The sequence below is a fragment of the Brachyistius frenatus genome, unplaced genomic scaffold (assembly GCF_029030835.1).
Source record: "Brachyistius frenatus isolate BFR_SWC_R1_liver_20210118 unplaced genomic scaffold, ASM2903083v1 Contig_46, whole genome shotgun sequence".
NCBI classification, from domain to species: Eukaryota; Metazoa; Chordata; class Actinopteri; family Embiotocidae; genus Brachyistius; species Brachyistius frenatus.
This window is the reverse complement of record NW_027210645.1, coordinates 2987991-3013984: the sequence shown is the minus strand read 5'-3', so window position 1 is coordinate 3013984 and position 25994 is coordinate 2987991. Positions and strand designations below refer to the sequence as shown.

General features: G+C 43.6%; 1 protein-coding gene across 3 annotated transcripts in view; it reads left to right on the top strand.

The window, feature by feature from the left end:
• LOC138623764 (growth factor receptor-bound protein 10-like) overlaps positions 1–24273 on the top strand; it is a 45395-nt gene extending 21122 nt beyond the window's left edge. The window contains exons 1-13 of one of the 3 annotated variants that reach the window (XM_069703452.1): positions 5778–6105; positions 7806–7962; positions 11940–12055; positions 13916–13990; positions 15165–15302; positions 15682–15792; positions 16956–17054; positions 17208–17285; positions 18929–19045; positions 19595–19661; positions 19802–19889; positions 20219–20312; positions 21418–24273. In XM_069703452.1, the coding sequence (XP_069559553.1) occupies positions 6061–6105; positions 7806–7962; positions 11940–12055; positions 13916–13990; positions 15165–15302; positions 15682–15792; positions 16956–17054; positions 17208–17285; positions 18929–19045; positions 19595–19661; positions 19802–19889; positions 20219–20312; positions 21418–21564 (1332 nt within the window). In that variant the 5' untranslated portion in view covers positions 5778–6060 and the 3' untranslated portion in view covers positions 21565–24273. Of the gene's footprint in view, positions 1–5777; positions 6106–7522; positions 7662–7805; positions 7963–11939; positions 12056–13915; positions 13991–15164; positions 15303–15681; positions 15793–16955; positions 17055–17207; positions 17286–18928; positions 19046–19594; positions 19662–19801; positions 19890–20218; positions 20313–21417 lie in introns of those variants that run through there. The other 2 variants (XM_069703451.1, XM_069703450.1) reach the window with 2 other exon arrangements.
• Positions 24274–25994: the final 1721 nt, after the last annotated feature.

The following is a 25994-nucleotide window of genomic DNA, read 5'->3' as shown; positions in this document are numbered from 1 at the left end:
ACAAATCAAAATGACAATGACAAAAATTATGGGACATCTAACCTAATATTTTGTGGCACAACTTGTAGAGACAATCACTGCAAGCAGCCCCATGGACCCTAAACTTCTTAATAATATTTGCAGCTGTAGTCACAGGAACATCAAGCTGTCTTACAGCCTTTACTTTTAACATGCTTGTGTATAATTTTCTTTCTGATCTTCTCTGACAACTCTCTGCTTTGCTTCGCTCTCTGGTCCATGTTCAGTGTGATGCACATGATGACACCAAACATCAGAGTATCCACTTTTCTTCATTTTGAATAGGCTGAAATACTGTTTACAAGATTGAAGACGTGTGTGATACTAATCAAAGAAAACAGCTTGTTTGAAATATCACCATAGTACAATTACTTATAATCTTTTCTGGAGATGCCAACAACTCTGTTGAGGCCATTTTTGCCAACTTTTATGTTATTTCACACTTTCTTTGTTTTACTCTGTAACATACCAAAGTCATGCAGGTATGCATGAAGAAAATGCATTTAATTTCACAATTCTTCAGGAGAAATTAAGCATTTTTTTTTTCAACCAACAAATTTATCGAAGTCCACAGTACATGCTGTTTAGCATGCTAACATGGTAAACGTCCACATGTTGGCACCTGCTAATGTTAGCATTCAGCTCAAAGCAGCGCTGTGCCTGTAAGTCCAACCTCTCAGAGCTGTTGGCGTGCCTCCAGACTTTAATGAAGTTTGAAGTTTGAAACATCGCACGAAACCAGCCCCAGTATTAACATGGCTCCGTTGCCTGTGGAGCCGTTATGTACTTAAATGCACTCTAATGCTTAAAATGAGCTGCGGCCGGTCTACGGCTGATTGAATGAAACCATCACTGATCAAATCACTTCAGCAAGACCAGTGGCAGACTGTCTACGACAGGGGCTTTTGCTGCAGCCATGCTATGTTGTGTATTGTCATACGTGAACTAACCGAGACTCTACTAGAGGTTTCATTGGGGTACATGCATGCATGGATATGTGCAGGTCTGTTTAATTACGCAGTCTGAGAGCGGCTTAGACAACAATGCAGACTGGACTGTCAGACGTGCCGTGCCGTGCGTTGGTCCGCAGACATAGTCGTATTGTATTTGCGTTGGCACGGCTTTATCACAGGATCTCTCTCCCTCCAGCTGCAGAGTTGGAATCTGAACATTCTTCACTAAGCTTCAGTCTTTCTCAGAGAGAGACACAGATTACATTATGAGCCAGTAAAACTGTGTAGACGTGACACGACAGCGTGCCTTTGATAAGATAGATTTGTGACCAGGAAAGCATTAGCATGCTACCATGAACTGATAACATGACGCTGCGTCTTCAACAGATTTTAGAAACAGGTTTTGGGGGAATACCTGTCTCTGAAAGTGACTCTTCAAATTCTTTAAACCTGCTCTGGTAGCTGCTGGTCCCAAGTTGTTTCAGTAGTCTTCGCTGTAATTAATGGTGGATTCTGAAAATGTGGATTTCCCACGCAGGTTGTGGCAGTCTTACACCATACAGTTCAGTCATGTTCCCTTCGGCTTTCACAATTATTTGGTCGGTTCCCGTTCTTCATCGCTGGGCACAAATGGGTTTGCTTTGGCACCGACTGCGGCTGTAACACAACTCCTGCTTTCATTTGAGGCCAAAGACAAACATTACGAACATCAGGGACAGCAGGGAGGCCCCAGTGGTTAAAGAGACTGTCTCTGGGTTTCAAACGAAGGACCTGGGCTCCAGCACCATGGGTTGGCAGGCTTCCGCTCGGCTGAAGTAGCTTGGGGTTTGCCGCTCCTTAACTGACCCTGACCTCTGACCTCCCTGTGGAAAGATGCAAGAGAAAAGAGATGTCGTAATGAAAAAAAAGGGATGTGAAAAAGTCTGTTTCTCATGGTTTGTTATTCAGTGTGTGGTCTGGTTATTGAAATATTTGGTGCTCGCTCGGGGTGGACCGGTTCAAGTAAAAAAATCCGACCCCTTCGGTTGGCTGGTCGCGGTTCAGGACATGTCTGTTGTTTGGTTCGTTTGAAAAAGGCCATGAGGCATGCACAGGAAACAAAATTCAAATAGCTATTAGGAAAAATAAAGCCTCGCACCAATAACCCGGTGAAACATCTGACGGCATCGTTTCGGTCTGCTGTGTGCAAACGATGTGCAACACGTGTTGCTTATGCTAGCGGCAATACTTTCAATATGATGAATCGTTTAAGAAGACATCGCCTCGGTGTGTCCCGTAACAGCGCATGGAGAAGAGAGTCGGGTAGGAAAGAGCAACTCCTTCTCCCTGCAGCACGAAAACAGCCTCTTCATGCAGATTCGGACAGCGCAACATGCAGAAGTAAAGCGCTGGGGGTGTTTAGAGCAAAAGATATGCAGCCCTACAGAGTTAAGGAGGAGGGGGGAGTCCAGCATATGATATGACCCGAGCCCCGCTATAATATCCGTTACCGATGACAGTTCGCTCATGCAGTAATTTCTGAACTGTGTGAACTCGCAGGACGAGTAATTGTCAAAGAATTGTCCAACACAGCCTTCATAGGACAGATGGACGTCCAGGGTGACTAAAAGTTACCGGACAGTTTTATGCTGCTTTTTTATTTAAAAATAATAAAGCTGTATTTTTTTTGCACGATTCTTTTAAATGCGATTTGACAATGAAGAACATTTATCTTCTTTATGTTCTTAGCCAGAACTTTTTTTGGCAAGTAAATGAAGAGCATGTTGAAATCAGCATGAGCCCTCTGCAAACACTTTAACAAAAATGTACTGAACTGAACCTTAGACCATGATATGAACCGACACGTAAAACATTTTTGGTTGAGACCTGAGAAACTTTTAACAGTTGGATGAACTGTCTCGAAATTTTTAAAAGACATTCATGGTCCTCAGAGGGCGACTTTTTCTCAGATACCATCATCACATACACTTTTTTATTTGTCCAGATTTATGGCCAAATGAAAAACATCCCCATGAGCCTGAGTTCTACATATGTCATGCTCATTGGCACACTAGCATGCTGCGCTAACACTGATATTTGCATTTACCTTTGATGACAACCTCACAGAGCTGCTGGCATGAATGCAGCTGATGTTGTTATGTTGTCATCAGTTTTTTTTATTGTCTATCCTACTTGCTTGAAATGGCCGGATGGTACTTAACAAGACTGTCTTAATTTTCAGAAAGTTTGTTCCTTCTGTTTGTGTTGCCTTGATACAATGTCGATACTACTACTTTAAAATCAGTCTTTTAATTGCAGGTCTATACATAGCGGATTAATAACGTCATATTTCACTATAACGCCTATAACGTTTGCCATTAATCATTTATTGTTTGAATGAAGTGTTGATGGCAGATTAAACACGATTCTAACCAAACTTCTCATTTGATGATCTATGACTATAATTACTGTAGCCGTGTCATGAAAAGTAATTTAAGACCAAAGCTCTGAGTCACACACTCTCTGTTTAGGCCTCCGACCTCCCCCTTCGTCAGCTGGGGTCAGCTGATGTGCTTCTGCACGCAATGGTCTGCTGACCCCAGTGCAATCAGATAAGGTGCATGTACGTGTGTCTGTACATGCACCTTTATAAAGATGGCAGTGAAAGCTTGCTCAACAGGGTAAGCTTATAATGACGGGATGGATAAGCCCCATTGTTAGAAAGACAGTGGGTCACTGTTCAAACACAGATCACCATGCTTTACTGTAAGTTGAGACTTGTTCACTTACCTGTAGGATTGAGCACCGTACGTAGTGTAAGTCTCTGTGTGTGTGTGTGTGTGTGTGTGTGTGTGTGTGTGTGTGTGTGTGTGTGTGTGTGTGTGTGTGTGTGTGTGTGTGTGTGTGTGTGTGTGTGTGTGTGTGCGTGTGCATGTTGGGTCACGGGAGGCGAGCCACTCAGCGAGGCTTTGGCGCTCCGGTGGGTTGAAATTGAGTTTGGCCGGTCTGCAGAGCTAATCAGCTGTCTGGCCTGAAACCCGACCACTCACAGACATGAAAGACGGATGATGCTGTAATAGTCACCATCAACCCTCATTCAAACATTGATATTAGTGTTGGGTGTGTTAGTCTACGACGGCAGCCTCCACCACACAGCCAGCCATCATGTGGAGGTTTGTTTCCACCACTATTAAAAGTCTGAATGCAGGATAATCTAAGGAATCACCAGTTTATTGAACTTTCATTTAGTTAATTAAAGATATTTTGTGCCATTTTGAGTTATTAAGTATATTTTGCAAATAATCAAAAGGTTACACCTGTCACAAAAAGATAATTGGCAATTAATATGTTAAATTTCATCATTTGGAGATAAAACTTTGTAAAAGGATGCATAGCCAGGGATTTCAACTTTTCTAAGAGCCCTGGGGGAACCAACAGCTGTTGGAGAGTTAGTGGAGACATAAAAAGGAGAAAATGGCAAAACTGACCTGTTGGCTTCATAAGACGCACAACGTGAGCTTGCTGTCTCTTCCTACATCCTATCACATACAAATATATATGATATTCATACACGCACACGTGTACATCTCCTCAGGAAGTTGTTCTGTTCCCCAGATGGCTGCCAAACTGCAGCAGGAGGCTGGAGGAAAAGTCGAGCTGTTAAAAAAGAGAAAAGAACTGCTGTAGCTGGTCTTCATAGGTTCTGTCTTCCTCTTTTGAGAGAGTGTGTGTGTGTGTGTGTGTGTGTGTGTGTGTGTGTGTGTGTGTGTGTGTGTGTGTGTGTGTGTGTGTGTGTGTGTGTGCGTGCGTGCGTGTGCTCGCATGCGCGCCTCCTAGTTCTCATGCACACTGTATTAGGGGCCAGCTGGGTTGGCCTGTGCTCTACACATGAGCCTGATTATGACTCAGTATTGCATTACTGACATTCCTCCAGAGCTCTCCCTCTTTTCTCTTTCTCTGTTCCCCCCCGCCCGCCTTTATCTTCCTCTCTCTCTGCATCTACCTCTGCTGAGGCTGGGCAGATTTGCTGAGCAACCACCTCCCCCCATCCCTCCCTCCCATCTCCCTCCCTACCCCTCCCTTGACCCCCCTCAGTAAAGCCCAAACGCCCGGCACGTGATCCATCCAGCTTCAGATCAAATCACCCCACAGCTCATTTAAAAAAATAAAATAAAAATTCAGACCAACTGCCTTCTCGGCGAACCTCGAAGCCGTCAGTGTGCGTTACACATGTTGCTCTGGTCCTAACACTCCTGCATAGTATTTCACATACAGCTGAGGAGGAGGAGGAGGAGGAAGAGGAAGAGGAGAGGTAGGGGGGCCGAAATTGAAACTGTCAGGCAGCTCAAAGAAAATGTCAGTGGATGCAGAAGAATAAGAGATGTGTGTGTGTGTTCAGTGATTGGCTTGGTAGTTACAGCTTGATCGCTCTGTCCTTGTGTGTGTGTGTGTGTGTGTGTGTGTGTGTGTGTGTGTGTGTGTGTGTGTGTGTGTGTGTGTGTGTGTGTGTGTGTGTGTGTGTGTGAGAGAGGAGTTGTGGGCGTGTTTTTTAGGAAGAAAGACTGTTACTTAGTGTTAGTGTGGTGCCATCAGTAAAAGGAGCTGACAGTGATTTTGTTTTTTTTTTGGGGGGGGGGCGAAGGGGATGAAGGGATTGAAACACAACCCTGCAGATAAGAGCGCCGGGGTACGTGACAGGTAGCAGCTCACCGTTTAAAAATCCCACACTGGGTTAATCCAGTGTGAGGAGGAGGAGGAGGAAGAAGAGGAGGGGGGAGGAGGGTACAACTGAGGGGAGGAGAGGAGCGACTGCTCAGACCACTCTTCGCAGCTCAGCCTTTATGCTGCCCAGCACAAGAAGAGGAAGAAAAAGGAGAAGAAGAAAAAGAAGAAGAAGAAGAAGAAGAAGAAGAAGGGGCAGCTCCTTCTCTCTCCCTGTCGTCCTTCCTCTGTCACTTCCTCCTCCTCCTCTCCCTCTTACCTCTCTTGCATTGCCAATCTGTCCCTCCCTCCCTCTCTTCCTGACTTCCTCTCCTCTCCTCCTCTCCCCCTCCTCCCTCGCTCCCTCGCTCTGTCCCTCTGTGTCACTGGAGAGCATCTCAGTGTGAAAATGCCATCCTGCTCTCCAGACTGTTGCCTCTTACAGGCGGTGGAGGTAAGTGTGTGTGTGTGTGTGTGTGTGTGTGTGTGTGTGTGTGTGTGTGTGTGTGTGTGTGTGTGTGTGTGTGTGTGTGTGTGTGTGTGTGTGTGTGTGTGTGTGTGTGTGTTTCCTTTCTGGATGTCTTGTCCTCTGTGTGTATGTGTGTGTGTGTGTGTGTGTGGCTGTGGCTGTCAGTTTGCAGCGGTGAGGACCTTTTTTGTGTTCACCCCCTCCCTCCTTCTCCTCGACTCTGTTTCTAAAACTTTTCTCAAACAAAAGTCCTGCGTCATACATGTACTTTTCTTCTTTTTTTTCTTCGTGGGAAGAGAGGAGGCAGTCTTCTGGCTTTGCAGGAGCAAAAGAGTGCTGTGACGTTGTTTCTGGTTGCACTGGGCGTCTTTCTTCGTGTCAGCATGCTTGTGCTTCTGATGTTTTGTGTCTCTTTGAGGCCACTGTTGCTGCCTCTTCTTTTAGTCTTTAGTTTTTGTATTTGGCGTTGTGTGTATTTCCACTTTCTCGGTGCCGCTGTCCGACTTCATTTTCTGTGCCACCCCCTCCGATCCCTCACCCATCACCAGCTTTGTGTCCCATTTCATGTAATTTTCAACAATTGTTCCCCCTGTGGTTTTCTGTGAAGTGCAGGGCAGCAAGAAGCCCTGCTGTGGACAGAAGATGTGGGTGTGTGAGAATACACACACACACACACACACACACACACACACACACACACACACACACACACACACACACACACACACACACACACACACACACACACACACACACACACACAACTCTCTCTGGCTGATATTTGGAAGAACATCCCAGTCGTCTGTTTGGTTCGCGGCCACTTTCTGGTGTTCGTTTGCTCATATTTTATGTGCGTGTGTGTGTTCTGCTGCTCACATGTGAGCCCTCGGTGGTGTGTGTGTGTGTGTGTGTGTGTGTGTGTGTGTGTGTGTGTGTGTGTGTGTGTGTGTGTGTGTGTGTGAGTGTGAGAGAGAATCTGCTCGTACAGTGGTGTGAAGCAGCTGGTCTGTGGTCATCTGTGCTGCAACACAGTTCGAAGAAGGCAAAAATTACACCGGTTTAAATGTCGCTTTGGGCACTTGGCTGAAAGGGTTCAAAATGGCGCAACAATGGGAGGTTCTCCAGCTTTGAACTCTAACCGCTCGCTGCTCCCAGCGGTGACATTTTTAATGACAAAATGCAACACGTATAAAATCCGCTGTCCTATTTCAGCGTCCGAGTGTGAATGTGTGGCTTTTTTTTTTTTTTTCTTTACTTTTCCGACCGAGAATATTCCTTCATGTGACAGAGAAACAGAGAAACATGTCATTGTGGGATTTTCTTGCGTCTTCGTGGATGTGCGTTTCAGTAAGTTCAGTTGAGCTCTGGACAAAAGAGCAGAACTGAAAGCGCAGGGGCTGTCCAACCTATCCTGGATGTCATCCTTCTCTCATTTTTTTTTTTAAATTTTTTTTTTCTAAAGTGCTTCTCATGTTGGAGTGACAGAATAATGTGAACAGGACTTTTTAAGGGTGGACTTGACAAAGCACCTGGTTATGGAGGTAAATGTCGCCTCGGATCTGTAAATTCAAATTCCTGAAAGCCACTCAGGACTTTTCTCTTGCTTGTGAAAACCTTTGTGTACATAATTCCCATCATCACCATCATCATCATCATCCCTATCTTCCCTGTGTGTGTGTTTTCAGATCGTGAAGGTGTGGAGCGAGGATGGGGCCGGCAAAGTGGTGGAGATTCCAGCTGACATGACAGCCAGAGACGTGTGTCAGCTGCTCGTCTACAAGAGCCACTGTCTGGACGACAACGCCTGGACCCTGGTGGAGCACCACCCCATCCTCGGCCTGGGTAAGAGTGTGTGTGTGTGTGTGTGTGTGTGTGTGTGTGTGTGTGTGTGTGTGTGTGTGTGTGTGTGTGTGTGTGTGTGTGTGTGTGTGTGTGTGTGTGTGTGTGTGTGTGTGTGTGTGTGTGTGTGTGTGTGTGTGTGTGTGTGATTCACTGTTGTGCTCTTATATATTATTGCTTTGCTTTTGTGTTTGCGAGGATGGACATCGAATATACTTTTATGTGTCTCTGCTTCTATATATAGTTTGTGTACAGTGGCGTAGCAGTATATAAACAGGTGATTAAACAGCATTATAACTTTCAGGGAGTTGAATCAATTAACATCTGTTACGTTCTCAGTTATATTCTCCAAAAACGAGCCTTCAATTTGACCTAATTTTCCCAAAAAAGACACGTCTTTTTGGTTGTATTTCTTACGCCACATACGATACACACCACAAAAATACGTCACTGAGGTTTAAATCAGCCTTGACAAAGTTTGTAAACGCCCTACCGCAAGTGGAAAGATGTTCAAAAAGATTTACCTTCACATACATCCCTGAATGTTTGTCTGTAATGTGTTTGAAGGAGTTTATTCCTCTCCTGCAGGTGTGCATCAGCCTTACATGTATGTGTCCCTGTCTGTACGCCTTTTATGAGTCTGCATGGGTGGAGATACTCCCCTTGTGTGTGCCCTCACTGTGTATGTTCACTTGAGCATGCCACCAGTGCTTGTAGCCTATAGGAGGTGGGAGGGAGGTGTGCTGGTTATAGGATTAAGCATTTTCCATGTCCCACTCACATGCCTGTTCCCTCCCAAATCATTTGCTCAAAAAGGGGAGAGGAGGGAGGGGGGGCATAAGACTCCTGCTTTGCTTCTTCACTTTTGTCTCCCTTTGAAGCTTTATTTATTACTTTATTTTTTTTTCTTCTCCTCTGGGTCTGTCTTTGTCCTCTGTGAGGCTTTCCTACTCCCGAGTCATATTTTTAGAGTCAAAGGATTGCTTTGTGCTTTTCCTGCTTGATCTGCTTTTCTGGAAAAAAGTGCACTGGAGAGATGGAATGTGAGGTGAAGGAGGGAGGGAGGGAGAAAAGAGAAGGAGAGATGAAGGGAGAGAGAAAGAGAGGCCTAGGGAGAGAGGGGGGGGAAGGGCGGAGAGGCCAGGACTTAAAGCATCATACCAGAGCTGCAAGGAGCCAATCCTGGGCCTCGGTCAGACGAGCCCCTAGCCTTCCTAGCCAATCAATGTTCCCTCAAACTTCCACAGGAAATTCCCCTGCTTGTAGCCAGCAAGCTGGCGCAGCACACACACACACACACACACACACACACACACACACACACACACACACACACACACACACACACACACACACACACACACACACACACACACACACACACACACACACACACACACACACACACAGAGCCCAGACATTTCCACCCCTAAACTTACCCCTGTACTTGTACTCTAAACAGTGACTACAGTTTCACCAAAATGTACGAACAAGTGTGTGTGTTTGTGTCATGGCTTATTTAAACAAGGCTTCATCTCTAGAAGAGAGTCTTTGTTGCTATCATTTCGTGTGTGTGTGTGTGTGTGTGTGTGTGTGTGTGTGTGTGTGTGTGTGTGTGTGTGTGTGTGTGTGTGTGTGTGTGTGTGTGTGTGTGTGTGTGTGTGTGTGTGTGTGTGTGTGTGTGTGCGCGCATGTGTGCGTCCATCCATCCATGCAGAACTGGAACATCCTGCCGCTATCAATTTCTAATCTGCCTCCATCTGAGATCATGTCCCCTAAACTTCAAGAAAGAGGAAAACAACAACACACACACACACACACACACACACACACACACACACACACACACACACACACACACACACACACACACACACACACACACACACACACACACACACACACACACAAGGAGAGAAAGTAAGCAGGCCTATGTGGTGCACGGTGAGCAGGTTAGGCCTGTGTGAGCTCTTAATGTGTGGTTGTGTGTTTGTCTCTGGCTTGTACTCTGCTTATGGCTTCCCTGCTCTCAGCAATCAGCCTAAATACATGACATCATCTTCCTGCAATGCCCCCCCCCCTTCCACACACACATTTCATACCACTTCTTCTCTCCACCTTCACCTCCTCCCTCCCTCCCTCCTTCCTGTCTCACAGTGCTTCTTCTTTTCACAGCCCCTCCTCATTTAACCTCTTACTCCCTTTGCTCCGTCTCTTAGTAACAGGCGATTTTTTTTTTTTTTTTTCATTTTTTTTTTTCTTGCTGTGATTGCTGTGTCATTGTATGCAATCATACAAGCGGGGATGTGGTGGTAAATACAGAAAGTGAACTCCCGCTGGGGATGAGTTTAACACAGAGAACCGAGGAGGATCGGACACACAAGTTAGCTCTCCCCTGAAAAAGGCAGGAGTTTATATATTTATTTTAATTTTCCACAGAACATGCTGCTGTCTATCAGGTTAGCTCTGCTAACTGTGATTTATACAGTGAGTTCATATTGTAATCAGGGTTCCTGCTGCTCGTGGACTTTCTGGAATATCATGGAATTATAAAAAGTCTCTTCCAGTAATGTAAAGTCAGGGAATTAGATTATTTTTTGGGGGCCAAATTTGTGGAATATCAGGGAGTTTTGTTCATAGATTATTTAGATTATAGTTGCCATTTTTCTAACTTTAATATTTCCATGAAGGATTTTTCTCTAAGGTGATTTTTAACTGGTTTCCTTGTTGGTTTTATCTTCCTTTTGACTGCAAAACCTGAGTTTAAAAAGCTTTTGATTTAGTTTTTATTGTCCGACTTTGTATGTGTAGCTGTCACAGAAAATGTTCTTTACTGTGTAATTTGTCGTTTTATTCCACAGTGTCCACAGTGGCAGGACTGTTTCCTGTAGTGTTTAACAGCCAATCCAAGAAGATGGAGAGTGGATTGAGTTTATAGTTTTGTAAGAATAAAGAGCAGCTTTTTCCTGCAGCCTCTTAGCGAAGGCAAACGTGACAGGAAAATGTAAATTTGGCTACAAAATGATGACTTTAAAGATTGGGTGTTAAGAGAAGATGACAGAAAAGACAGAAATAATGTTTGTTTAACTACTATTGATCTAATAAAATCTGGGAGAGGGGGCCCTTCACAGCCAACAGCAAGCAGCCTCCATTACAGCGGCCCTGTGGAGGACAATCTTCAGTCGAGGGCAGCGTGAGGAAATTCCTTCATTTTGTTTCATTTGAGAAGAAAGATTTTGCTCAGTTTATTGTTTAAACGGTTAAAAAAAAAAAAAAACTAAATTTTGTACTTAAAACGTCTGTGGACTAGTACATACAGCTGGGAATAAAATAGTGTGGCTGGATTATGTCTGATCATCACAAAGGCGACTGCTTTCACTTTATTATAGGTCACAGAAATTCAACTGGTTAGTCAGTAAAAGTCAGGGAATTTTACATTTGACTTGAACCCTGTGCAGTGATTTCAGAAAAATGTGGCTAACTCTTATAATTGTCTGTTGCCACGTTTCACTGGAACTTCTGTGATTTTAAAAACTTGAGCAATCGGTTTGTGCCCGTCCACATCAAAAGTAGTTGGTTCCTGCTGTGAGAGGACACAGTTCAAAACGGCTTACTGTAAACAAGGTGCTTTGATGACAAGGACATTTCCAAATGTGCTGTCAGTATCAAACATAGAAGGAGAAAAAAGGAGAGAGAGAGAGAGAAATACATGTAAAAGAGCTGCTTGTTATGCTGCAGGTCTGCCCGAGTTCTCAAAAGCAATCTGAGAAAGAACAATGAACAGTGAAACTATAGTTACACTGTTAAAAGGAGCTTTGGCTTTTTTTTGGACAGTTTTTGACCTCAAAATCCAAATAGATGTACGCTTTTGGCATTTGAATGAACCCTAAAGCCAATAGTTTCCCTCAGACGACGTCCCCGAGGACAGTTCAAAGACAATCCCGGTGACTAACGCTGTCTGTCTCTGTGTCCTCATACAGAGAGATGTCTGGAGGACCACGAGCTGGTGGTTCAGGTTCAAGCCTCCATGAGCAGCGACAGTAAATTCCTCTTCAGGAAGAACTATGCCAAATATGAATTCTTCAGGAACCCCCTGGTGAGTCTTTCGCATCCCTGAAATGACCTTTCTGTGACTGCCTCACTTTATCACGCAGCCCCACACATACACACACACACACACACACACACACACACACACACACACACACACACACACACACACACACACACACACACACACACACACACACACACACACACACACACACACACACACACACACACACACACGCACACAATGATGTGGTTGTTTTAAGCCAGAGACGACCTCTTCAACAGTAACACGACCTGCAGATGCACCTGATAGCTAAAACAGAAAATGAATATTGTTTCCTAAGAGGGACAGCAAATCCTTCTGAATATAATAAACAATAATCTTTTCTCCCTGAAATCTTCACTTCTAGTCACAAGACAGCCATGCTGGCTGCTCTGAGAGACTGTAGCACTAAACACAGACTTACGACTCAGCCTTAGGTGAGTGTTAGATCGTTGTGAATTTGGAGGAACTATTTCAGACCTCCTTGTTCCAAAAGTAAAATCCCTGTTCATGTTTAGCAAATATTATGTTACTGACAGCTGGAGCATTTCTATGGCTCGGATCGCTATGGAAACTGTGCTTTATGAAATATTTGCGATTCAAAAGTCCCAACAGTATATATATATATATATATTAAAAAAAAAGGTTTGCCTTATTCAACTTGAATATTTTAACAGTTATTATTTGTATTATTCAAACAGTTATTAAAGCACAAAGTACAGCTGAGGCCAATGACAACTTTAAGGTCAGGCTGAAGATAATGGAGTACTATGAGAAGAAAGAGAAGCAGATTGACTGTGCAATCTGAAGAAAAATAACCTTTCAGCAGGAAATAACTACTGAACAAATTGAAAATGGCTGGTTTCACTCGACGAACAGTGAAGAGATCAAGTTAATAGAATTCATCCTCTGGGGACCATGAATATATGCACAACATTTGACACCAATCTACAGACATATTTCGGTCTGGATCAAAATGGTGACCATCAGACCGGCTCCAGTACTAATACACACTTCTCCGTAGAAGCTCTGTTCAATAGCTGTATCATTTAAATCTACATTTATTCTATTATATTTACGTTGCAATTTTTATGCCTCATCCTCGTACTTTTGAACTCCTTCTCAGTTTCTTTGGATAAGAACCTCAGCTAACATATAAAATGTCAAAGCTGTTCGTCATTTTGAGGACACAGAGCGACCTCTGACAGCCAGCGAGTCAGCATTACCCGGCTTGCATGGCATTTTTTTTTTTTTTGGGGGGGGGGGGCGATGTGGGCTCAATGGGACTGTGCCGTTGCGTGCTGGCTCGGGTATACGGTGACATTATTGCCGGGGTGATTTAGGTGTGTGTCAGAGCCAGCAGGTGACCTCAGCTCTGTGGTAATGAGCACAGTAAAACACCAGAGTGCTGGCTGCTGCCTGTCAATCACGCTAAGAGTAGCGCTGCTGGCTAAAGGGATTACATCAGCGGTGAGATCATACTGCATCTCCTCCTCGGCTGGAGTGCCCTCTCTCTCTCTCTCTCTCTCTTTCTCCACCACTTTGTCTCCGAGTACTTGTGCTCATCTCACACACACACACACACACACACACACACACACACACACACACACACACACACACACACACACACACACACACACACACACACACACACACACACACACACACACACACACACACACACACACACACACACACACACACACACACAGATGTATTCTGCATAGAGAAACACCTCCCCGCTCCCATCTTGTATCTAGTAGTTTCTCGTGCCTCTTTCTTTCTTTCTTCGTCCCGTCCGGTCTCTCTCTCTCTCTCTCTCTCTCATTGTCGGCCTCTGTGTGTTTTTCCATCCAGAACTTTTTTCCAGAGCAGATGGTGGCGTGGTGTCAGGAGTCTGATGGCTCAATCCCTCAGTCACAGCTCTTACAGGTGAGGCGAAGGGACACGGACGCATCTGTAGTCGGACGCATGCAAAGACGCCTCAGTGTTTCCTCAGCCTCAATTTCATCCTACAGCTAAACTCTCAATCTGGCTACATCCACTCTAATATGTTTTAATTGTAAAACACATAACTTTACATTACATTTACGCCTAGCATCCACTTCACTCCGGGACTGCGTTTTAGTCTGGACGAGCAGAGATGGAGACTTTCTGAAAACGATGACAAAGGAGACACCTGCATTTTCTCCCTGATTGGGTCTTATCAGTCACGACATGTCCTTCTCCAGTTCATCACGCCCCTATGACGTCACCCTTTTCTGGAAGAAAACAAACTACATCAGCCCTGACTCCCGGTGGTTAATTTGACCTGGATAACAAATTACAGCCGTTGCTGACCTTGTTTTCAGTGCTGGCAGCTCTCGTGCAGTTTAATTCTGCATTTCACCAGGCTACTGGTGCCCACATACACAGGAGGAAAGCTATTATTTTATTTTAAACAATTCCCAGTGGCGTTATCTGTCCTACATGGAGCACCGGTGTCGCACCGTATTTGGTGACCCATCAGATTCCCACCCGAACCATCAGACTCCTCATGTTTAGACCCGAACAACACTGCAGGTCACAGAACCCGATGGGTCACCAAATACGGTGTAACGCCAGTTTTAGGTGGCGTGTCCAGTGAATGAACATGCAATATGCATTTTAATTCACGTGAGTACGGATGGATATTGGTTCTGAATCGCTACTGCAACGCTCATGTGGTTGGAGATAGTTTTATTGTAAAATACTGTTTTAAAACAGAAATGTATTTGTGTGGTTGTAGCCTTTACAGTAGCTGCCCTGTAAAAAAATAAAGCTGGAAAATGTTGTTACTATGGCTTATTGTTTTTTTTTTTTTTTTTTAGTCTTTCTGTGCATACAAGATGAATGAGCACAACATAAAGAGTTCCTTAAATCTGCAGCCAAGTTTTTTGGGAATATAGAAAAACCTGCCTCATTATTTCACTGATTTAAAGACATAATAGTTTCTAATAGGACTTCACATCTTCCAGAGACATGTAGTTTCCAGCATTTGTGTTGTATTCAGTTCCCCTGTAGCAGTATTCCTTCTACAGGTGATATACAGATTATATAGATTCTGCTGTGTGTGTTTTTTGTGCAGAACTTTCTGAACTCCAGCAGCTGTCCAGAGATTCAGGGCTATCTGTCCGTGAAGGAGCCCGGACGAAGGTCCTGGAAGAAGCTCTACATGTTCCTGCGCCGCTCGGGTCTCTATTACTCCACTAAAGGAACATCCAAGGTGACGAGTTACGGCTGTATTGATTCTAATTCTGGTGTGAAGGGAACAAGCTCGATAGCTCATCTTGTCAGTTCACACATATCACAGGACTTTAGCATTTAAGCTTATTTTTCTCTTCAGTTTCAATCCTTTTTTTGCTGCATCCTGTTTAAAATGACTGTTACAGGATCCCAGTTTTTCTAGGAAGTGTTAACGTGTTGTGAAATCATACATCAACTTCTAGTTTAAACAAGAAATACTTTTTTAAAAGGGAGAAAAATGCACAAATCTAGTTTTTTTCAAGTTTGAATTCCCAAGCAGCACATAACTTGCTGTGCACTAGTTAACAGCAGTGTGTAATCTTTCACACGGTTACTAACCCCCCCCCGCTGCTGAACAGGAGCCCCGACACCTGCAGCTGCTGTCAGATCTGGAGGACAGCAACATCTTCACCATCATCACGGGCAGAAAACTTCACAACGCCCCCACAGACTATCAGTTTTGCATCAAGGTAACACAGATAAGATAATTTTACTGTTAGTAAATATCGTACGTGCATGTGTGCGCGTCTGAGTGGCTTTAAACACACACTCAGCACTGTGTCCCGCTCTGGAAGTTATACTGTGGTCAGCCACCTGGTGATCTGAGATAAGCCGTGTGGGATAAGCCGGGATGGTACAGCGAATCTGACTCTCCTAACCTCCTCACCTCTCTTTTACAAACACACACGCACGTGCAAACATACACACCAGACACACCGGGCGACCGGCGTGTCAGATGCTGTCAGCGTGGGTGACAGTGCAGGATTGGGTAAGGGACTTTACTCGGTGGTTGGGGGGTGGGGTAGGTCGGTGGCTGGATTGTTGCTATGGCGACATGAGTGAATATATTGGCAGGGGTTATATTTAAGGAGCTGTCTGCTTCACGTGTGCTTCACGTCTGTTTCACGTCTGCTTCACGTCTGTATAACTTGACGAAGGAGGAGGAGAAAGTCTGTGTTTGATGAAGGGCTGCAAAAGGACCAATTACAAGTGATCTACTTGTAATGTTAACTTCTCCTAAAATTGTTGCGATGATAATCTCATTATTATGCCATTTTGTGTGGGTTTTATTGTGTGTGATTTATAACTGATCAATAAAGATTAAAGAAAAAAATTGTTATTGGGATTTTTCAATTTTATGCAAACAAAGCAGGAATACACAGAAAACAACACGCAAACAGGCAATCACAAAACAAGCAAACAAACAATACAACAACAACAAAAAATCCGTGAAGCTCAGCAAACTCCTTGTAAAACAATTGATGACACATTCGGTCCTATATAATTCAAATGAGGCTGCCAGACTCATAAGATACTCATAAGATACTGCAGAAGAATCAGATCAAATATAATTTTGCATAACTTTTTTAACAGTAGTAGTATATATTATCTTGCAGCAAAAATAAGAATAATATATAACCTCTTATTCGCTTAGGTCGGTAAATTTCTACTATGAAGGCTGGGATAAATAAAGATTATATTTAATATTGTAGTTAAAGTATCACTAATTCAGCAACAGTTCAAATTGACTCCATCACTGGAATTCATCATTAGAGAATTAGAGGCCTCACATGTTCATGATGTCTATCTCTCTAATTAAAACGCCCCGCTGTGTCCTCTGTTTGGTCGACAGCCCAGTAAAGTGACGAGTGACTGTAAGGAGCTGAAGATGCTGTGTGCCGAGGACGAGCAGAGCAGGACCTGCTGGATGACCGCCTTCAGACTGCTCAAAGTAAACTTCCCTTCAACATGTTGGAGTTAAATTTATTTAGTTTGATCAATATACCGTTCTCAGGTGGTCGATGCTAAAACGTATTTAATAAGCGGATTCTCTTTTCTTTAAGTGTCAACAGTCATTGATCCTGTCTGTCTCCTGTCTCCTCAGTACGGGATACTGCTGTATCAAAGCTACAATGTCCCCCAGCAGAGGAAGTCCAACCTGTCTCCTTTCTCTGCTCCTGTGGTGAGGACCTGCTCTCTGACATCATTACATCCTGCTCTAATGTCCTTCACTCACCAGTCCAGATAGATCCATTAATTAGCTCATGCTAAATCTGCCTGGTGCCTCACTCTTTCTAAAGAGGGCAGCACGCAGTGGGATCATTTTTTGCCACTTTGCATAAGAAGGATTTGTCACATGCTGAAATGAATTTCTATTCAAATGTTCATTGCTGCCGTTAAACTTTTGTTAATCAGGTGAACAAGATTGTGCAGTGAAAGGCTTAGATTCAGATCCAGATCCAGATTCAGGTCAGGCTGCTCGTTTTAAACAAACAGCAGTGCATAACCAAAGTACATCCGACACAGAGCACCTTATCCCACAGTTATTTGAAAAACCAAAACATTTACGTAATGCTCAGAAACACCTACACTGTATACAAGACCGCACGCACACATACGCAGTAAACAGAAATGCGTGTGTTGGTACAGTACAAACGCCTAATCCCCTCACACCATGAGGCGTCAAGAAAGGTGTCAAACTCCTTTGGAAACATTGTGAATTAAATCTGCAATTTATACAACTTACAGACTTGTGTTGTGAGTCAACCTCTGTGTGAATCACACTGTAAAACATGATATACACGCACAGATCCTACTGTCTGATATGTTGAAGTAATCAAATTTTGTTTTGTTTTGATTTGTCATTCTGAAGAATAGTTCATTTCAGTTTTACCGAGCATACGATGTCAAATAAAGCAGATATTTAATTCATAATGATATAAAACCGAAATCTGCTGCAGCTCTTCACCTCAGGGAAGATGAAACTGGATTTTTTTTTTTTTTGCTTTATAAAAACAATTATAAATGATCAGCGATTAATTTCCTGTTGATCAGAAAAATACGTTTATTTGATCAAAGATGAATAAACTTTAGTTAATAAATGTTTTTCAAAATAAAATATACAGATGGGTTAGAAAAAATTAGGAATAAAGCTCACTAATTTATCAAAATGCATCAAATGCCCAGATGTCTGCTACGTGCTGAAGAAAACACAATTTTGGTGTTTTACTTTGATAAAACAGCAGTTTTTATGTGTTTATTCACAAGTTTCACAAATTTTATATTGGACATTAACATGAGAAAATCCATATTTGTCCTATTTGGACTAATGTTGAATTTAACCAGGAAATTAGTCAAATTTAAGGCACCAGACTTTGTGCAAAGCTTTTAATTTGACAGCCTAGTGAGTGACAGTTCTTCTAAAAGGCATTGTTGAAAAAAAAAGATTACAATTTTATAATAATTACTCAAAATAAAGGAAGTTGTTCTTTAGTTGGTTGTATTTTTTGGGAGGACCTGAGAGTAACTGATTGAAAGGAAACCTAAATAGTTTGAGCCGCAGAGCCACAAACGCAGGACAGACTTGTGCTTTTCCTCACAGGGGCATTCGTGGATTGACTAAAGTGGGTCTGTGTGCAGACAGGATTTGTCATGCTCCAGTGAGTGTGTCTGGCTTGTTTGACCTCTGACCCTTGTCTACCACCCGTGTCCACCCCGTTTCTGGTATACCCCCTCCCCCTCCGCTCCACACCCCCCTCCCCCTGCTCCACACCACCCTTTCCACACCACCCTCTCCACCTCCACCCCGCTCCCTCCCCCCAACAGCGGAGTGTGTCTGAGAACTCCCTGGTTGCCATGGACTTCTCCGGACGGACCGGGCGCGTCATCGACAACCCCGTGGAGGCCCAGAGCGCCGCCCTGGAGGAGGGACAGAGCTGGAGGGTGTGTAGGAAAAACAAATCTGAATCCAAACATTGACATATTGAAGCTTCCATTTTTTTTCATGTGATGAGCACAAATATCCTGTTGAAAATTCTCTTTTTTTCCACCAACTTTCTCTTTTTGTTTTTTGTTTTGTTTTGTTTTACTGAATGGTGTGCGTGTTTATTCACAAGTCGTTTGTAAACTACCTCTCAGATGTTCTTCACCCAAAGTCTTTTCCCTTTTGAGTACAAATGTACTTCCATGGAAAGAGTGTGCAGAATGCTTTTATTAAAGGAGCACTTACCTGTTGCTGAGCTCATAGCTCTGATGAAGTTGAAGCAGAAAGCAGCTGCTGCCTCAATTTGTTTTGTTTGTGGTCGACTGAAGTTCATTACAATGTTTGTTTTCTCTACTTTATCTTTAACTGAACTCCACAGAAAATCAAATTCGTTGTGTTTCGTTTTAAACGTATGTTTCCGCATATTTCACAATGCCACAAGGATCAGGACTAATGTGAGGGATTTTGTTTTATGTGTAATTATCTCATGATATGTTTGTTTCTCACAGAAAAGGGGCCAGCGTATGAATATCCTGGGCAGTCCCAGCCCCCTGCATCCATCCTCTCTGAGCACAGGTACTCTCACTTAGCCCTCCATCACCACCAACAACAGAAAGACCAGTAAACCTTCCCAGGCTGGTAGATTGACTGATGTAGTGTGGTTATAAACAGACTTAAAGAAGATCTTCGTCTTGAAAATGTGTGTTGTTTTTTAGTAATCCACAGGACACAGGTTTGGTTTCATGGTCGCATCCTCAGAGAGGAAGCCCACAAAATGATCATCCAACAAGGCCAAGTAGACGGGTGAGTGGTAGGATTTTTTTTTGTCTCGTGACATTGTCTAACGGTTAGCGATACTCGTGTGAAATATTGCTGAAAAAAAACTTGAGCGAGAGGAAGATTACTTTGTCAAAATAGTCAAACTGCTGTAATGAGAAGCTTAAATCTGAAAATGTCCAAAAACACGTTTTGGCTCATCAGCAACACATTTCTTTACTTAACTCAGTGGATTTAGATAAAGTCCTCACACTTCCCTCAACGGCAGAAGCTTTTGAACTTGTGGAAATCATGGCGCTGATATATATATATTCATGACACTGTTTAATCCTTTCTCCTTATGCTTTCTTTGTCAGGTTATTCCTGTTGCGGGACAGTCAGAGTAATCCCAAGGCGTTCGTGCTCACCTTGTGCCACCATCAGAAGATCAAGCACTTCCAAATCCTACCGGTCAGTCACGTTAATATGTCACGGCCACTGAAATAAGAAAGAGTTACACAGATTACTGCTTTACTGTCTTTGGAAAAAAAAACATGGCTTTGAATTGTTCTGTTTACAAGACATCACCTGATGTTGGATTTCATGTTTCAGCCTGAACTCCTGTCACCCCCTCAAAAACCAGAAAGATCTTTGTCCCTGCAAGCAGGTCCACCTACATAAATAGTCATAGTTTTCATGATCCATTTGAAATTAATCACATTTAAGTGCTTGAAGATTTGATCATTTCTAAAGCATATCTCATACAAGAGAGCCAATAAAAACAAATGCAATTTGTGTATTTGACATTTAAGGTGTATTGATTGATTCACAAAGCCTCGTTTTGATCCGCTCCCGTTTGCCCTGTTAAAGATACTGCTTAATGTGTTGGTACAAACTCAACACTTCCTGTATCCGTTTCAAATTCAAAGCTCTCTGACGTCTCAGTAGACAGAAACTCTTCATTTCTTACTAAGGAACGTTTTGGGTCTGAACTCAGACAATACCACTTTAGAGGAATAATACAGAACAATCGTGGAGAAAAAAAAGCACGATTATATTGTTGACTTGCTTAAATTAAAGAGATGGAATTATACATTGTTGACTGAACACATCCGTAGAAAAGAGATGGGGTGAGGCCAGCTCGTTAACATGCTCACTTCAGGAGACACCTGTCCAACACAATACATAAGCATCTTTGACATAATGTCAGCACTGCTATTTTTTCAAATTCTGCTAATATTAGGTACTCACTAAATGTTTTAAACTAAAGAAATTTCCACATTTTTATCTTTAAAAAAAGTTCTGAGAGTACAAGATTATTTGGTTTCAGTATATTGTGCCACAGAACTGGAGTTAAGACATTAGATACTTGGATAACAATGAGAAATTTACAAATACATTTTTTTGCTTTGTCCTTATAGCTGAAGTGACATGAAATAGACAGTCCTTTCGATATGGATTTTTTTTCCATGTATTTACTGTCCTGTTACTGTCTGATGTCACAGCTCATGAAGACAACAAAGTCCTCTTGTCATGTGCTGGCTAACTGTCCTCTGTCCTCCCTCCCTGTCTGAAGTGTGAGGAGGACGGTCAGGTGTTCTTCAGCCTCGACGACGGCGCCACCAAGTTCACCGACCTCATCCACCTGGTGGAGTTTTACCAGCTCAACAGAGGAGTGCTGCCCTGCAAGCTCAAACACCCGTGCACCGCTGTGGCCTTGTGACACTCCACGCACCCGACACCACCCCTCTTTTTGCACACCTCTCACCCTGCGACCCCCCCGCCCCCTCCCCGTCCTCTTTTCCCCTCCCTTCACCAACACAATGGGGCTGAAGAGAAAAGTTACGGAAGTTACCAACTGGCAGCGGAGGTTTGACGCCCCCCCGGGCTTTTCTCAGTTTTACCGCTGTTTGGATGTTCGAGTGAGAACAAATGGGATACTTCAAATGTTGCAGATCGCAGACAGCAGTTGCCCAACTCCTGCATTGTTGTCATGGAGACTCTGTTGCGTTGCTGTTCTGACCACGGAGAGAGACTGTACGTCGTGAAAGATAACTAAAAGTAACATCTTTCCGGCAGGAGTGCTGTGGGTCTCTGGGATGGATCCATACCTCCGAGTCCCCCACCCTTCGACCCCACCACACACACACACACACACACACACACACACACACACACACACACACACACACACACACACACACACACACACACACACCTCCACCCCCCCATCCTCCAGGCCTGATAAGCTGTGGTGCCCAACCCCACCCTCGCTACCGAGGCGGGCGGAGGGAGCACCACCCTCTGACTTCCTCAATGATCATCAGGAATGGACGGGAACCTCTCTGGGTCTTATCAAACTCGATCCAGGAGTTTTCTCAACCTGTGCAGTCCAGTCTGGATAAGCTGACACCCTGTCCCCCCCCCCCCCCCCATTAACACCTTAGCGGGCTTTGACGCGGCGCCTCCGCCGTGTCCCGACCCACAATCCCCCGGTGCAACCCCAAATCCCGCCTCCACACAAGCTCAGAGAAAAGTCGGGAGCGAAAAGAGAAGTAGCTGAAGGCAGGATGAGCAGAGCAACGGCGAGGGTTTGCTGAAAGGACAGAGGAATGTTCATCAGGAAGGCTGAAACAAGCCTCTCTTGTAGAGTTGATTACTTGATGTCATTTTAATGCTGTTTTATTACTGTTGATTCAATGCAGAACTAGTTTTGCACTCCTGGGCAGACAGACGACGGCTCTCTAGCTAAAATGAAGCTGCCTCCTCTTCCTCCTCCACTCCCCTGCTGAAAGAGCATGCATGTGAATTTCCACCAGCTCTGATTGGATTACAGTGGCGTGGGAGCAGAGAGTCACAGCTGATTACGCAGTGCCTTTCAGAAAGGTTTAGCGACGTCTTGGACCTCCGTGTGGCTCGTACCAACAGGACCGCACCACCATGAATGTGCTCTTGAACCAGCTGCCGCGTCTGAAGACTGTGAGGAAGAGGAGGAGGACTGTTAGATAGACTCCTGAAAAATGTGTCCACCCCCAAGCTTCTACTATTTCAGTTATTTTTTTTCTTTCAATCAAAAGGGTTATATCTGTCGGTGAATTTGTCTTTGAATGTCGTTTTTCCTTTCCTACGTCTGTTCTGAGCTCACCGCTTGCACATTTTTAATCATCCTGATTTGATATCGATGGGTTGGAGCTGTCATGTTCGGATTCTGACCACTGTTCCCTCGTACAAAGCAACACAAGCACTCTCATAACATTTTATTATTATTATTATTATTATTATTTTTATTTTAAATAAATTTGAACAAATGACTTGAAATGTGAACTCAGTTGATTGTGAATCAACACACAGTCGAATGAGCTTCACTCGCCTTAAGTGAAAATTGTGAGCTTTGTGTATGAAATTGAAGCTATGTTAAAATGCACATACAGCAACACGTTTGGGACTTTTAGGGGATGGAAGAACATCTAGAGTGATGACACGGGCAATTCAGCTGAGGAGTGGTGCCAGATTTGAGGAAGTTTTATTTACTTTCTTGTCAAGAAACTTGAAAGGAGGATTTCCTTCGTATCCAAATGCTAAATGAAGCTACATCGAGCAAAACTAGATAGCCGTGCTCGTTCCAAAAGTGACAAATTCTGCTTACCAGCACCTCGAAAACTCACAAATTACCACGTTATATCTTAATATAAACACTAATTAGTGGTAGTCATTTGCTATACTGTTGTTGACTGGGTGCAGTGACTTCCTAAGCTAAGCGAGCTGTGCATCGGCTGCATATTTACCACACAGACCACGCTGTTGTCTTTAGTGTTGGATCTTATTGTGTTGTCCTTGGCATTTTTCTGACTTTGGGTCCTCTCTCCCAGCGTGTCTGATAAACTAAAGACTTGAACAATCTTTTTATCCCACTCTCAGCATGAAAGCAAATACTTTCCAAAATTCTCAACCTCTTTCCTCACAATGAAAATCCACCTGAACACGATTTAGAAAAAAGGTATTAGCAGCGTAATCTTGCATCTGGTTAAAATCTTAACATCAAGTCCAGATGTTTTCATCAGCTGCGTGCAAGTTTTTTTTTCTCATCAGTGTTGAACTTGAGAGGTGTCAGTCCCTCACAACGGAGACGTGAGGGCTTCTTTCTTCTAGAAACTGAACTGAACAAATGATTTTACAACAGTCACACAGCAAGAATCCCCAAGAGCACAGGCAGGACAAACTGTCATTAGAGACTTCGCATTTTCAGGAGAAAGAAAAAAGTGAATTAATTGGCAAGGTGATTTAAAAACAAAAAAATTAATCAGCAAATATTATGATAAGCAGTATGAAAAGTATTATCATTTTGTTTAGCAAAAATGCCAAACATTTGATAATTGCAACTTCTCAACAAGGGAAGATTTGCTTCTTTTTCTTAGTCTGGTGTTTCTGGACTATTGCAGTCTGGAAACCCTGTTCCTATTAAAGTTTGCCACTCTGAAGGGTGGACCAATCAGGGACCAGTGGGCGTGGCTATGTGCAGTGAAGTTGAAATCAAGAATTTTCTTTAATGCGGTGGTCAATGCGGATTGGTCAAAGACTGCTCCAATAGTTTGTACATTTAACCTGAAGTCTTCGCCCAGTAGGATGTGTATCAACACTCATATATTCATGCAGTGAATTTTGTTCTGGTAACACCAGGCTAACTTTTTCTTATCTTTTAGCCAACTGAACGTCTGGGGTTGTAGCTGTTGGTTCGACAATTTTTTTTTTATTTGAAAACGTCACCTTTCGCTCCATAAAATGTTTTTAGTTTCACAATTTTCTGACATTTTATAGAACAGATTTATTCATAAATTATCCAGTTCTTTTACATTAATCAATAATGGAAATAATTCATAATTGCAACCCGAAATTAGTCGACTCGCGGGCCCAATATCTCTCTCCACAAGTCCTAATTGAAAACAACTTGATAATGCGTCTTTGTTGAAAGCATTCTGGGAGGTGAAGTGAAAAGGAGGCAAGGCAGGTGTGCTAGGAAAAGTTTGTCTATCAAAACAGAAGACTGTGACCCTAAACAGGTCTGTTTTTAGTCGTGTGCAGGAGAAAGCATCCCTCTTTTGCCCCCCGCCCCCCCCCTCTAGTGGTAGTATTGAAAAAGACACTGTAGCACAGTCATTAAGAATGAATGGGTCTACAAGCAACACACAGACTACATCAGTTTACACCAGGATTTTTTTAATACCCCAAAATTATGCTGTCAGAATTCCGTCTTTCACATTATCTGTGACAGTAAACATATCTATAGGAATACACAAGAGGAAACAGAGGCATGTGACAGCTCAGCTTGGTCCTCCACCCCTCCCGCCCTCACCATCACCTTCCATCCATCCTGTGCCAGATTCACAGCGAAGAGGGTTAGCACGAGGCCACCGGACTCCCTGCCGGGCTCACTAAACTCTCTCTAAGTACTGTCATCGACATCCGAGCCACTGCCGCCAATGACTAATCGCGTGACTTAACCGACTCACCAGCTCTGCGTTCCACCAATCAGGCCTTTCTAATCAGTCAGGGCAGACTCTTTCCAGGGATTGGATAATGCTTGAACTCCCCCCTCCCCCCTCCCTCCTGCCCCCCTTCTCCCACCTGTGTCCAGCCTTGTAAGCTATGACCCTGTGGTGAATAGGTGTGTGTGTGTGTGTGTGTGTGTGTGTGTGTGTGTGTGTGTGTGTGTGTGTGTGTGTGTGTGTGTGTGTGTGTGTGTGTGTGTGTGTGTGTGTGTGTGTGTGTGTTTGTGCTTGTGCGTGTGTGATTTGTATGTGGATGGCCAGACTGTTATATTCACTATTCAGGATTGCTAACTGCTGGTTATCATACTTGCCTTTTAGAGACAGTAAGAAGGTTGCTTGTCGGTTGGGTAAAGTCAAGTGGATTTAGAGGAGACGAGAGTTTGTCTGGAGGTATCCCAGCATTCCCAGTCCACAGCTGAGGCTCTTTCCTGTATGTCGGAGAGGGACGCGGAGCCACGTCGCTATGGGTCAGCGGGGACGAATCCTCTCCTCCTCCCTCCATTTTTTTTAATCACTGTGCTACAATGCAATCCTTTACACAAGTCCAAGCATAAAGTATAATTTGTTTTCTAAGTATGTGAAGCTACGGAGAAGATGTAGATCTAAC